This window comes from Glycine max, chromosome 8 (genome assembly GCF_000004515.6).
Source record: "Glycine max cultivar Williams 82 chromosome 8, Glycine_max_v4.0, whole genome shotgun sequence".
In the NCBI taxonomy this organism is placed as follows: domain Eukaryota; kingdom Viridiplantae; phylum Streptophyta; class Magnoliopsida; order Fabales; family Fabaceae; genus Glycine; species Glycine max.
Window position 1 is genome coordinate 3,427,518 of NC_038244.2, and position 15,313 is coordinate 3,442,830.

Here is a 15,313-nt window from a genome sequence, read left to right on the forward strand (position 1 = left end):
AAAAGATTTTAACTACGAAGATTAAAAAGCTCTTTTCAATCAATTTATATATGTAAATCAAATTTGAGTTTTTGCCTGACATTTTAAGATCCGACCTAAAATATCTTATGTATTAATTATTTATTTTACAAAAATACTTTTAATCAAATTTTAAATCATTTTTAACAAAATATATTATTTAAGTTATACCTTAAGTACAATTCTTAATATATGGTCCCAATTAAAAGTGGGACTTAATCATTTTTATAAGATTTAATTTAAAGTGTATTATGTATTAATTATTTTTTTCTTAAAAATATCATTCATTGAAGTTAATTTTAGAAATGACGTAACAACTAAAGAAACATAACTCATTAATATTTTTAATTTTATACATATGAATAGTTTCAGGAAAAACAATATTAATTTAAGATAAAATTAATATTTTGAGCTAAATTGACCAAATTTCTTAATCCTCATAAATATAATAATAATAAGAGACAATAAAGAAAGAGTTTGATTTTATTAAAGTTGTAAATAGAGAATTTAAGAAAGATCCTTTATGAGCTAGTACGTGCTTTATAAATTTTGCTTTTTCCCTTATATGGGTTAATGCCATCTGATACTAACTTATGCGAATAATTAATAATTATAATTGTTAAAATATTAACAGGATCAATCAACATACCTTGGATTAAACCGTTGCTTAGAATAGAAGAATTTAGAAAACTTCCCTTTTATAAGGTCAAACACACTGGAACAGATCAATGATCATGCCTTTATTATCAACGAAGTCCAGTTTTTTGTCCTGCTTTGTTAGGACGTGAATTCCATATGCATTAAAACTCTAGACCATAAACTTTATATTCTATATATAGACTTGCCCCGTTACATAAAATACTATAGTATACAAAAATTGCACTATCACTTCACTTACGAAAAGAAAACCACCACAAACCAGAATACTACTATTAGCGACACTCGTCTCCATTTTTTTTCCCCTTAGGAGCAATGCAGGGTGACCAATTTTGCGCACCACATGGAAATCATAGATACACTTCTTGCAAAGTCAACAGTGAGCTGAAAAGAAAGAAAGAAGGCCCACCAGCGGGGCATTGATATATGTAGTGGGCTCAGACTGCTGAAAGAAAGGCCTGGAATCAGGGAAGGAATCTGTGTTATTGGTGGGCCCACCCACCACGGCCCCAACCAACACATTTGGGTTGGGATTTGGGCTAAAGTAATACCGAGATCCAGCTTTACAACCAATGTGGGCCGGGTGGGCTGCCACTGAGGGAAGCGAGCTGGCCCGGTGGTGTATTCTCTGCGGGTAGCGTGCACCATATCCAACCATGTACGACATTCCCAATGGATTGTCCCCAAGAATGTAATCCACCTAGTAAATGAAAAGCCACGTGCACTCACATTATTTGAACATTACTACTCTTGTAGCAAAATTATAAAATCATCATAATAACAATAATAGTAGTACGATTTTGTGCATATCACGTGTTGACGTGAATTTATTTGTTTACTTAAAAACCAGAAAGGACAAAATCTAGCCGTTAATTTTGTCAGATGTGGAAAACTAGAAACTGTGCCCTCAATCAACGGTGATATGTCAATGGTAGTAGTGTTTCTTACCTGGCGTTTAGCAAGGTGTTTGAGTAAAGCTGGGGTGGCACTAGTCTCGCCACATGGCACGACCTTATTGGCATGGCTTAGGTAGTTAGAATAAGCTAGGAGCAGAAAAGACAGGGACGTTACATGTTGCATGTTACTTCCACCAGCCTTGAAGATAAGCCCACCTTTCCAATTAGCCAACAAAAGAGAAGATTGAATGAATTACAAAAGGAAAAAACACATTAGTAGTAGTTGTTACTGCAATAATTGTGCAGAAAATACCAATGCATGCGAAAACACAATCAAAGGCTTTTCCTTTAGTAAGCAAAGCATAATTAACGGCTTTGGACGGGTCTCAAAAATCATAATCATTTTTCTCAAAATACTCTAATTAATAAAAAGTCAACAAAGTGAAAAACAGTGAGCTAGGGAATATTTTACCTGGGGAATATTGAACTTGAGGGTGAGAAATTCCAGGCAATGTAGAACAGATAAATCCATCAGCGTTTTGTTTGAACGACGCAAAATAGTCTGCTCTTCCCATTAACACCTCCTACAGAAAATAAGAATGAATATATTCAATTCACCAATATTTCGATTAGATTGTTTGCCCTTTTAAGGTGGTGACAAAATACTGTTAAGTATTAGTAATATGTACATGAGCCGATCCTTAATATCTCTGACCCAAAACAGGATAGAATTACAAAACCCAATGAACTTGTATGGATAACTATTTTTTAAGTTTATGCTTTTCTGCAAGTAGTATAATGTGCAAATTGCAATGGATCATGGATGTCAGGATGCATAATAACAAAACCCAATGTAAAATGTGGACTCATGGTTACAGAACAGTGATAGCACGTGATAGGTTGATAATAAAAAAAATAATGTACAAGAATGGTCAGTTACAAGAAAAGAATGCGAGAAATGTGATAGCGATGAGAGCTTAAACAAGAAGTCACAGAATCGATGCGGGAAAGTAAAGCAATAGTAGTGCAGAAAATAATGATATGGTGCACATGCATGGAGCAGTTGAGGGGCCCATCATCCATTTGCCAGATCTAAAGACTAAAAGGATGGAAATAATTGAAAGGGCTATAGACTTTTGGTTCCAAATGTTTACGATATGGAAGGCAACGAGTTTGGCCATCCAATTTGGTTCTGATTGCAGAGACAAGACAGTCTACACCCACCACCCTAATTCTATTCCCATTGATTTTTAAAAGATAAATTTGCCCCCTCCTATATATCAATGTCATAAAAAATCTAGTGGCATGATTTAGATATAAGTTCCAATTATTAGGGAATGTCCCCGCTTATATAAATAACAAAACCCGGTGCCCACATTAAACTTAAAAATGCAATTCACATCATGTGCAATCATCAGCATTTTTCAACAACCCCATTCTCATTCCTATCTTGACTTCTTTTAAATATTCATGAATAAACGGATAAAAGCTCGTTTTCAGATCCAATCTGTACTCACATTCCCTATCTAGTTGTACCATACATATGCACACAACCTTATTCACTATGCCATAGATTCCTTATATGACCCACCAGTAAGAGAAAGTCAAATTTAAAATACTTTATTATGTTCCTTACTATACTAAAATCTTAAAATAAAATTAGTCTCATCTTATCTTATTTTTAAACATTTAAGGCTTGGCCCAATCATATTCCTTATTTAAAATTATGTAAACTAATTACATGAAAGGAAAAAAGATTAAAAAAATGTTTTAGTCAAAGTATACGTTAATTAATGATTTTTAATTTAATGTACGATAACTTCAAAAGACAAATTTTAAAATGAGAGGAACCCATATTGCAAAAAAAAAAAAAAAAATAGATTAGTTGAATCAAAGTCATGTGTATATTTGTAAAGTTAGTGGTGGGAAATAATGACGTTGATCTGAAATTCCCTGTGTTGTGCTTGTGATGATCGATGATTAATAATATGATATGTGCAGATTGGGGATGAGCCAACGGGAATGAGAGTCCGAAGTGGACAAAAGTAAGTCACATTCCACAGACCACGTGACGGAGAAACTTTATCTCTATATTCTGCATCTAGATTGAATGAATGAACGAACGAGCAGTGTCACACTGCGCCCCCACGTGCTCAACGGGGGACGCAAGACAAGAGGAACAAAAAAACATCGGATAAAAGACAACCATTTTGATATGTGCACACGCACAATGACACAAACAAAACAAACATAGGAGTAGTAATGATAAAATAAAATGGAAAACTTAGCTAGTTAATTCATTAATTACCGAACCATAATCGAAATGAATTCGGAATGTAGGTAGCATATGCTAAAAGAGGGTATAACAGTGTTAATGTTACCTTAGAAATGAGAACATTAATCCCGGCATGCTTGTTATCCCAACCAAACTCATTAATGGTGTCCCCAGCTCTCAACACCACCTCGTTTCTCACAATGTATTCTCTGTACTGACGCCTACGTGAGGCCTTGTGCAACCACGCTGCTGCCCACAGTAGCTCGTCCTAACATCACCATCATAAACAAAAAAGTCACTTTTTAACTGATCGATTTAGTCATCTAATCCAACGGCGAATATTCCACACCATACACAAATTTTGTTTGTTATCTTACCCTTCCCTCATATATGTACATATTCATTATTATTATCATAATATAAGTATATACAGTACCTGGTAACCATTGACGTCGCAGTAAAATGGGCAGACTGCACGGTGCAGGCTGTTACTGTATGCACCACGATGTTTGTCAGCAAACTGGAACACCTGCACCCTCACACAAACAAACGGTCATTTTCTCGCGATATTTTAACGGAAAATGTATTAAATGCACCTGTTTAACAAATTAACCATACACAGAAAAACACACACGAAAAAAAAATAAAAAAGAGAAAAAGAAATTCAATTCCCGGTAAAGTGTTGAGTGGAATGGGTGACAGGAAGTTATTTCATGTCTCTCGTGAGAGACGAGTCACGCTTTTCACAAACGGCTTTTCAAACTTACCACAGTTCCGTTTTAACTTTTCAACCAAAAAGACAAAGGTTTTAAATTTTAATTACTACTGGAGACGATTAGTACATTATTTATTTATAAAAAAGAGAAAAAAAAAGGAAAGGAAAGAAAGAGAGAGAGAGTGTGTGTGACGCACCGCAACGGCTCGATTGAGGAGCATGGTAGAGTAGGAGGGGTCACGTGATCTGAAGACGATGGAAGCAGCGGCAAGTGCAGCGGCAGTTTCACCAGCCACGTCAGAGCCAGGGTGGGACCCATCGATCTTGAAAACGGTGCGCAGCGTGTCCATGTCTTCGGGTCTCTCCCAGCAGTTATGGTCGGAGTAAGGGTCACCAACCTGCACGAAGACAACGCCGGAGCCAATCTTGGCCGTGGCCTTGAGCAAATAATCGGTCCCCCACCTCACCGCCTTCAACGCGTTACCTAGCTCCGCCCCCATGCTCTTCTCGAAATCGATCACGCTCCACGACAGCATCGTCGTCGTGAACGCCATCGGAAACCCGAACTTTATGTTATCCCCGGCGTCGTAGTACCCTCCACTCAAGTCCACCTGAGTAAACAACACAATGTGCCTACCTCATTAATCATCATCATATTCTCTATCAATCTACATTTTCATAACAGAACAAGAAACTTACTCCGGCGGTGGCGCCGTCGTGCAATGCAGAGTCGTGGCGCCAGCGGAGGCGCTGGTCGGCGGGGAGTTTGCCGGAGCGCTGGCCTTCGAAGAAGAGAATGCTTTTGCGGAGGGCGTCGCGGTAGTTGTGGCCGGCGGCGGTTGAGCGGAGCAGAAGGAGGAGCATGGCGAGGAAAGAGAAGAGAAAGAGAGCATTTGGCGCCATTTAGTCTGTGTTTTTCCTTCCCCACTCTCTGTCCCTGCGAGTGCGAGGTGGTGTGTGTAATGTGAGTGAGTAGCGAAGGGGAAACGGTCGAGGTTTGTTATATAAACGAGAAAGCATCCTTGGATTCCAGTGCGTTCTCCAGTAAGCGCACGCCACGTGGAGACAGGACACTGGTCTGTTTTCGGGGCCCGATGCAAAGCGGGCTTGACTGAATAGAAACGGGTTTGGGAATGGGGGAATCATGCGGACATGTGAAGGGCACCGCCAATTGGTGGGAAACACGTGGAATAGGGGTGTGTGGGAGGGACCCAGAGGAAAGGGTGGGTGCATTCTGAGAGACTAGTACTCCGCAGCGCAACTTATGATGGGACTGGGAGAATGATTGTGAAGCGTCAGATGCTTTGACTCTGTCTATGGGGAAGAGGAAAGACATGTGAATTTATGTCCTAGGTTGGATTATTATTAGTAGCTACTTGTAATGTCCGTGTTTGCACGGGCTGGGATCATTACTAATTACAAATCAATAAACATGTCAATACCAAATACCAAAAACACAATACCAAGTAACGGGTATTTGCTCTTAGATTCAACAAATTTAGGTTTGAGTATAAATAATTACCTATACAAATTTGTGTGAGTATTGAGAGTAGTATTATGTTATGTAAGTGAAAATATAAGGTTGGATTTCTGTTAATAAAAATTAATAATTAATATTTATTTATGTAAAAAATGTTATCTAAGTTTATTCATATGTGTGTAATATATGTATTGGATTTTATTTTTAAGTAGAACTGAAAAGTTTAAATGTTGTTTAATTAAATTCAAGAACATTATTTATTTGTAATACTTTATAATTATAAATTAGATTATCTTTAAATTCTTTATTTGTTTAAGTTATATGATCTATCCTCGATTTCTTGAAGCAAGTCAATAACTTGGGTTGTATGTTGTAACCTCACTAGCTAGTGTTCTTGTTGAAAAAATTGATAAAATAGAATATGAAAAAGGAAAAATGTCAGGGTTGATAAAGCTTGATGTCAGAGGCTAGTAGGAAAATTAATATATTGGACTTACACTACTAGACTATACCAACATATGTTATTGATGTTGTAAGTTAATTCAGGCATGGCTTCAGTCCAGAGTAAGAAACCTATAAGCAGTGGATAAGATACTCCAATACCTTAAATTTACACTTGGTTAATGACTAGTGTCTAAGAAAGGGAATCGAAGAACCGTTCCCTTACCATGAAAGTGTACACGGATTCTAATTATGCAGCTCAGTCAAAGATTAAATATTAAACTTAAGCTACATGTTTTTAAGTATAAAATCTATTTACATGGATGAGTAAGAAATGGCATACGGTGGCTCGGTCTAAAACTTGGATTTCGAGTTATGACACAATGAATTTATGAACTACATTTGATGAAGATTATTCTTGATGATTTGGGGATTGGACGTGAGGTTCTCATCAAGCTATTTTTTGACAAGTTATAAATTATTATCCCGCAATTAGTTTAACATGATAAATCTAATCATATTAATAAACATTTCATTAAGGAAAAGATAGATAGTGGTTTAGTTTTACATTTTTACAACATGCATTATTTCACAAGCTTAGCATGTAAATGTGTTGACAAAAGGATTGTCTGCAAATAGATTAAATGATCCAATTAACAAGTTGAGAATGAATATGATAGATATTCACTCGTTAACTTGAAGGGAGTGGTGCATGTTCTTTTTTGGACTGAGTGAGTGCACGTTCTAATAATCCCACGCACATTATTTGTTGTATAATGTTGTAATTATTGTAAACTAGAACAACTCTATGATTACCATATTGCTAGACATATTTTTAGGAAAATAATTATGTAGCTTTATATGAATTATAAAGACCAGTACTATTTAAAATTATTAATAATATTGGATAGACCTAACTTTGGGCCATTTTCATTACTGTCTCAATCAAGGAGAAAAGTTTAAAGAAAACAGTTGCACTTCTGGACGCATGCTGGTATCTGTATTGGCATGCATATTATTCAACATTGCATTTCTAGATTGCAGGGGATTAATTGGCTTACTTTATATATTAAAATCCTTCGAGAGTTTTATTTGTTGAAAAAAGTTAAAATAATAAACAACAAATTATTTTCACACGATGAGATTAACTCTTTCGACAAATATTTCTTTTCATACACATAACTTAAAACATAAGGTACTACTTATCTACTTAAGTGAAATTAACATCTGTACCGATAAAAGTGAAATTAAGCATATATCACTTAAAGTTTATTTGTTTGCGACAAAAAAAAAAAAGCTGAAAATAAGTAAAATTAGTCAAGAGATGTGAAACCCACATTTGCATACTTTATTAAAATAATTATCTCAATTCACTTTCTTTTTATTTTATTTTACTTCACCGAATGAATGGACTTTTTAATTTTAGACAAATTCAAGGTATTATTGTCCATCAATCACTTATTGTTTAAGGGCATATTCAAATTGACAAATACTTATTGTACCCATATGGCTGAGAACTCCTAACCCTTGGGCCGTATCTTATGAAATACCTTGACCTAATATAAGGAGGCCAAACTAATATAGTCTCGAAGACTCAACGATCTGAACAAAGGTTAGAAAGTTTAATTCATCTTAACTCAATTATTATCAAGGCAATATTACAATATAATATCAGATTAATGTATGAGTCATAATCCTGACCCATTCATACGTGAATATATAGAGGATTAGATTTTTAAAGTAATACATTTTTTAAGATAATACATTATTCATTGTCATTTAATATATTTGGGAGACAATTATTGACTTGAGACTGGCTATTAAAATGTCTGCAGTATCCTATAATACACTTATCTTTATTCTTTAATTTAAATTATAAATGATTACAAAAAATATTATTTTATTTTACATTACTTTATTTTTTATTTTCAAATATTTATATACGAAAAAATAGTAAAATAAAAAAAAATTATTTTCCCATTTTTTGTATAAATTTCTATAAACAAGAAGTAAAGTAAAAGAAAATGATATTTTATAATTATTTTAAAAAAATGAAAACTTCTCAGACCGAGAACTTTTTTCTCCATCGAATGTTTTCTCGCAGGTGATCTTTTTTTTTTTTAATATATTAATATATAAAACTATATTTTTATTTTTTAATTTTACGAAGCTCAATTCAATGTACCATTAACTGGTGCAAAGCAATACAAAAACAAAATTGACATTTCCAAAAAAACTCTAATCACCTGGAACACAGCGGAGGTAGGAGACACGGTAGAGAAGGAGGAAACAACGGCGCGAGCGGCTTGACAAGCAAACTAACAAACAGAAGGTCCCGTCAATTGAATAGTCTCCACTCTCCACCGTCGCTCAGGTTTCGGTGAGGATCAATCGGTCATTTACATCCACCGTGTCTTGATTAAGTTTAGTTTGGTGCAGTATTTCTATCTTTTGCTTTCTTCCATGACTCCGTCTTAAATGTCTTGGATTGCGTCCATGGCTACAATCTGTTCGAACTATTTCCTCAGCCAAATCATTTTGCTCTCCTTGTGTTCAACTCATTACAATCTACTCATTTTAAATACTTGTGTTTGATTAACTAATCGCAATATTTATAGTATAGTCTTTTAGTGAAAAACAAAATGAAAGAGTTAGATTGTTGAATGTTGATTATTACTTTTTTTATTCTTGCCATTTTTCATTTATATTACATTACGGGGTAATTAAATATAGACTTTTAATTAAACACAAATAACTCAAGGTCCAGGCTAATGATTTTATGATGGATGTATAGGATACAATTGAATTAGTTCCCACCGTCCATGTGCATAAATATACTCTGTAACTTGACCTCTAGGAGGCCTCTTTAATTCTCTTTTTTTACTCTTTAGTAGTTTTTTTATTTATTATTCTTAGAGGCCTCTTTAATTCCCCACATTATCTATCTTTTGATCTTTCTTTTTCCTTTTATGATTTTTCAGCAGGATTTTGGACTTTTATGTTTTCTGCAGCTTTAATCACGGGAACAAGGCGTGGGTTTTCCTGCACATTTAATAGGTTCATATTTCTCACTTAAATAAAACATTTCTTTTATGTGATTCATATTTGTTTCACTTTCTGTTCCTGTCTGTTCATTTGTTCACTAATGATATTGCATTTGTTTGTTGGTTTTTATCTTTGCATTGTCTTCCTTCTTGCTTGCCATTTGCCAAGTGAGTGGAAAAGGGAAAAGAAAAAGTTTTGCTTCTCATGTTTGCTTCAATTTATTTGAGTTTGAGATATTTAGGGCTACTGTTGAATCAGCTTCATATCTTCTCAACTTCACAATCCAAAAGTTAAAGATAGATATATAATATAAGATCATATGACATAACATAATGTATACTTAATAGAAATAACCCAATGCTCACAGCCTCACACATTGCCTTTAGCTGTTGATAAAATTTTATAGGGATGTAGTTTTTTTATATTGTATTACGATTTAGGTGATAAATATGCATCTTATCTAACAGTAAAAGAAGTTTGTGTCTCCATTATCCTCAAAGAAAAGTGGGAAGTCTCCTTCTTAGATATCAACCATAGTAGCAAAACTGTCTTCTTCTACCATGCAATTAGTTTTGATTAACTTATTTTTCCATTTTTGTGATTGCTGGGAACAGTATTTGTCATAGTTCCTGCACTTTTTTTAGTGCTCCTGAGTTTTGACTTCTGAATACAAAGTTATGTTCCCACTATGCAGAGATAGCTTATTCTGGTTATGCTGTCTAGTTGAACATGTTCCGACCATTGCATCATCCCCTACCACAACTTCATATTTCTGGTCTTTTACTCCTGACAAGTGCATACATCAAAGAACTTACAGAACACCTAGGCATCTTTCAAGAGTTCCCTCCTTATCTTCTCGACCAGGTTTTTTATTAATGCAGAGATCAAATATCTTTGGAATCCATGATATTCTGGGAAACTGGCTCCCTGCCAGATACATTAGTAATGAATCAGTTGAGCTGAAGACTGACAATAATGTCGTACGGTTCTCTCTAGACAAGTCTGATGATATTAATTATGGAAAGAAGAGCCAGCTGAACAAAAGAGTTAAAATGTCTAGAAAAGCTAAACTGAATGAGCTTAGGTTCTATCGTTTGAAGGCCAAGAAAAAGATGATTTCCCCAAATCCAGAAGTTAGAATTACATATAAGCTTGAAAAGGTTGGATATCATTGTGACTGTAATTTTTAGTTTAAAGTTTTCTTTCCTGTAACTGTTGTATCTTGCTTCTTCAATGTTGTTGATAATTTACTTTTATGATTTTATCATCTATGTTTTTTGACATCCTCCAGTTTTTTAGCAAGTAACAATGGTATGGACATTGTTCTGGTATTCACTAAATTAATGTGCTTCCCCTTTTCTTTGATGTATGGGCATTGAAAAAACCAGAATGTTGCTACATATGGATTTGTATTTGAAATACCTCCATGAAATTCTATTTTCTATTTGGGGAAGTTTCTGTTAAGTTATATTTTTAAGACATTACTATGAATATTATTTTTTATCTCGTTACCTGGCTTATCAGTATAAAATCGCAATATACATCAGCTTGGATAATAGATATCTTTCTGTTTTTAACTTAGTCATTCCCCTCATAAGTACAGACATGATTTAGTGCCTCAGATAGGCTGGAAAGAGGCTTTGTTCCTTTCCTCCTTAATTTTTCCCTTTCTAATTTGCGGTCTTTTATTTTAACTTATAATTCTACAGGCCAAGCGAAAGGAAACTTGGTTGGTTGAGAAGCTAAGAAAATTTGATGTACCAAAATCTCCTCCAGAAACATTTGATCCTGAAATTTTAACTGAGGAGGAGAGGCATTACCTGAAGCGCACTGGTGAGAAAAAGAAACATTATGTTCCAGTTGGGAGACGAGGAGTGTTTGGTGGGGTAGTTCTTAATATGCATCTTCACTGGAAAAATCATGAAACAGTTAAGGTTATCTGCAAGCCTTGCAAACCAGGGCAAGTTCATGAATATGCTGAAGAGCTTGCCCGACTGAGCAAAGGCATTGTGATTGACATCAAGCCCAATAATACTATCATTTTTTACCGTGGAAAGAACTATGTACAACCGGAAGTAATGTCACCTCCAAATACATTATCAAAAGTGAAGGTAATTTCCTTTGCATTTGTTATTCATTGACCAAATGTATTCAGTGATAAATATATTATGGTATTTTTGTTGAAATTATAGGGGAGTCGAGGAGACGCTCAGAATAATATGATATTTGTATTATGATGTGATACAAGACACTAATCCAATTGTCCTATTTATACTAATACTACAGTCCTAATCCTAATTATACGAGAACAAAAAACTCTCTTAAGATAAAAGATAAAATCCCTGAGAATGGGACAAGGTTCCTAACTAGACAAAATATTAGGATCCCTGAAAATAAGGAAACACAATCATCCTGAAAATAAAATAAATTATCTTAATCTGTTACCTAGACGCCATTTTGAAGGTAAGTATCCCTTGTTTCTCTCGTATTGGGCAATTAGAATTGTAGAAATGATCTACTTGAGGTTTGAGTTGAACATGAGTGCATGGCAGTGTGATGTATGTTGCAAATTTGCAATATATTAGAGGATTGACATAATACAAGGATAAAAACCATTCAAATAAAAAAAATTCAAGTTATTATGGCAATCATCTTTTCTTGATGAACTTAAACTGGGTTGATAGGAATGATTTGCATCTTTTATAGCCTTTTTAATTTAGATTAGTAGTATTTCATAATGCTCATTTCATTTATTTTTTACTGCATTTGATTAATATGGTTAGCTATGAAAGTTTGAAGACTACTTTGGATTATGCCTCGACATATTGCTGCTAATAGTAATGTTGGGGACCTGCTCTCTCACATGGTTTTCTATTGAGAGATTAATCCTCTTTTATTTAGATAAACTTCTACTAGTAAGCCCTGTATTTGTCTTCTGAGAAATGGATAGACTGGTGCTTTGATGGATTGGATAAGTTTAAAAACTGCAAAGTGCTGATTCATAGTTTTCCATGAGGAATATTTTATGTTGAGAAAGCATTGGGTTGTATTCTTTTAGCATAAAACTTATGGACTTATGGTTTCTATCTTATTGTGAAAATTTTCCAGGCCTTGGAGAAATATAGGTATGAGCAGTCCCTTGAACATACTAGCCAGTTCATTGAAAGATTGGAGAAAGAGCTTGAAGAGTATCATCAGCACCTTGCAAAGTTTAAAAAAGGGAAAGAGGATAATGCTAAAGATGTTAGTTGTGGTATATTAATATTATAAAAAAAATTGTCTATACGATGCTTGATTTACAAAGAAAAATGTCATAAGCAAACTCGTTTTCTTGCCTTTCTGTCCTCTGCAAGTTGGAATATATCATAACCTTTATAATAAATTGTGATTCAGTTGATGTTTTGAAAGTGTGGCAAAGCACATACACTAGGGCTTATGAAACAGTTTGATTACACTAGAAAAGTATGATTTAAAAGCAAAATGATGAGAAGAGAATAAATGGAAAATGACTAAGCTATAAGTGTTTAAAAACACCATATTTCTCAAACAGCCATTTTTATCAGACACATTATAATGTTGTGGTTATTTGTCAGGGATTGGGGAAGCATGACTCTATCTATGCTGGACACAAAATGTCACATACATGAGGCTCATACAACCTGATCTTGTTTGCTATTGAGTAACGGTAAGATCTGTAACTTTTATCATTTTGAAGTGGTTTAAGGCAGCATAACTTGCATGAAATGTGAAGTGTCTATATTAGGGTTGAAATCCTAATGTTACAAAGGAAAAGATTGCACATTCCTTACACATTACATGATAACATATCATTTTAAATTAATTACGGTGTTATTTAGCATATGATATCATTGGTTTATTTCCTCATATGTTTCCTGCATCTCTGACCCACCATAATGAGTGGCATTTACTCATTTCCCGAAAATACATCATTGAATTCTCTGTTTGGCTAGTGGCCGTCATAGTGGGGTCTCATTGGATAATACAAAGCTTTGCTCAGCTGATAGTTGATGTATTTTTTCTAGTTTTTTTTTCCACGGTATCTTTTTCTCTAAAGAAAGAAAAGAAAAAACAACAGCAGTATTTGCTTTTCGTTTTGGTGATGAGATTTTTATAGATGTCACATCATTATACACATACGGCTGTGCTTATCTGTTGCTTATTTTTGCTGCCTCCAATCTGGTTTGATTTCTGAACAGATAAGTGCGAGTTTCTGCTCTACTACTGTAACGATTTCATCAGTTACACCATTGGGGTGGAATGTCAAGCATCACATATTCCAAGGTCTTGTTCATTATTGGAGATGCCAACGATTGAAGAAGGATTTCTCAAACCCATTCCCCGGATGCACTGAAACAAAGTTCAACATAACTTGCTCTGTAACAAATTTCATAACAAAAGGTTTAGCAAGTGTTGCTGCATTTAGGTTAGGACGGTGGATGATGTTACTATCAATATAGCTACGGCCATTAGCTCCATGATAAGGCTAACCATACCAAATGTTTATGGCAAGCTATTTGTCTTTATGAAAGTACAGATCATAACAGTTTCCCAATGCACATTGGTAGAGTGACTTGTCTTTAATCATAATTGGGTCCTCCATGTCTCTCGCTATTTTGTTGGTCCAATGAAAATAACTTAATTCAAGCTAGACCCCACTCTAATTCACACAACCAAAGATAATAAACAGGAAAGTTTTGTAATTATCCTTCATTCACGGAGTCTTATTATTGGCCCTGGATCTCGTTTAGACAATGACGTTCATGTGCAGAAGTGGATAATTCATTTAGAGATCCACACGAAAAGCTTTCTCATCTTGTCCCCCCTTTACAGTGCCCGGCGAGTATTCAGACCAAAATTTCAGTTCCCATTTTATCTCAACCACCTATTATTTGATTCATTTTTATCCATATTATGTATATCTATCTATTTTTCTTGATTACGTAGAATTTGTAGACAATGACCACGAGAATTAACTCTACAAGTCTGAAAAGTTAGTTTGGTACTTATATAAATTCTGTTTTTAAAAAATATCATTCATTAAATGAAAGTTATATAAGTGGAAATTAAGTAAGAGGTGGTGGATCTATATCATCAAATATGGCAAAGGGAAACGTTGATAAGCCGTGTTATTATACATTTATACTCAACATGAATATATGAGAATGATGTGATGAAACCAATAGTTTCAACAATAAAAGGTTGGGAATAATTTTCATATATTATAAGTGTAAAAATTATTTTGTCAAATAAATAGAAATGATATATCATATATGATAATTTATAATTGTTGACAATATAAAAATTATCGACACAATATTAATGTATTTAAATTAAATTCTTAATGATTTAGAGGTTATTTGAGGTGGTTGTAAGTTTTTTAATTTTGGATTTCAAAATGATTGTTATTTTTAAAAAATTTAAAACTTAAAACTAAAAATCATCCCAAACGGATCCTTGGTTTGTTAGTCTTTTAAATATGATGAATTCTATTTTTTATTTAAAAAAAATTAAGAGTTTTGAAAATAATTCCCATCATTACTTTACTAATAAAACTTGTATCTTGACATGTATATAGTGATTGCTAACTTATATCGTTACTAAATGATGATATGAATTATTTTTAAAACAAAATATGAAGAGGAAACCCAACAAAAATAACTTTTGAATGGCTAAAGTTAAAATTCTTCATGTAAGAACATAAGATATATGTAAATTACAATAAAATAAAATGTCATATAATCAACTTTTAACCAATTAAAAAAAGG

The 15,313-nt window shown here is 34.0% G+C and overlaps 2 protein-coding genes across 2 annotated transcripts; one reads left to right on the plus strand and one right to left on the minus strand.

Moving 5' to 3' along the window:
* Positions 1–827: 827 nt before the first annotated feature.
* LOC100802662 (endoglucanase 8) lies at positions 828–5,544 on the minus strand. Its single transcript, XM_003530709.5, has 7 exons — positions 5,261–5,544; positions 4,759–5,172; positions 4,283–4,375; positions 3,953–4,114; positions 2,044–2,155; positions 1,624–1,787; positions 828–1,375 (listed from the first exon to the last, which is right to left on the minus strand). The coding sequence occupies exons 1-7, from the start codon at positions 5,462–5,464 to the stop codon at positions 1,049–1,051; spliced, it is 1,476 nt and encodes a 491-aa protein (XP_003530757.1). The 5' UTR covers positions 5,465–5,544; the 3' UTR covers positions 828–1,048.
* Positions 5,545–8,978: 3,434 nt separating this feature from the next.
* Positions 8,979–14,132, plus strand: LOC100809589 (uncharacterized CRM domain-containing protein At3g25440, chloroplastic). The gene is made up of 7 exons (XM_041017847.1): positions 8,979–8,991; positions 9,464–9,539; positions 10,222–10,687; positions 11,237–11,638; positions 12,636–12,770; positions 13,121–13,212; positions 13,745–14,132. The coding sequence occupies exons 1-6, from the start codon at positions 8,979–8,981 to the stop codon at positions 13,172–13,174; spliced, it is 1,146 nt and encodes a 381-aa protein (XP_040873781.1). The 3' UTR covers positions 13,175–13,212; positions 13,745–14,132.
* The last annotated feature ends 1,181 nt before the right edge of the window (positions 14,133–15,313 follow it).

Coding starts and splice junctions, on each gene's coding strand:
- LOC100802662 (XM_003530709.5), bottom strand. CDS start 5,464: ATGGCGCCAAATGCTCTCTTTCTCTTCTCTTTCCTCGCCATGCTCCTC. Junction 2,156..3,952: donor TTAATGTTCTCATTTCTAAG/GTAACATTAACA, acceptor TATTTTCTGTAG/GAGGTGTTAATGGGAAGAGC. Junction 1,376..1,623: donor AACACCTTGCTAAACGCCAG/GTAAGAAACACT, acceptor TTCATTTACTAG/GTGGATTACATTCTTGGGGA.
- LOC100809589 (XM_041017847.1), top strand. Junction 11,639..12,635: donor ATACATTATCAAAAGTGAAG/GTAATTTCCTTT, acceptor AAAATTTTCCAG/GCCTTGGAGAAATATAGGTA. Junction 12,771..13,120: donor AAGAGGATAATGCTAAAGAT/GTTAGTTGTGGT, acceptor GTTATTTGTCAG/GGATTGGGGAAGCATGACTC.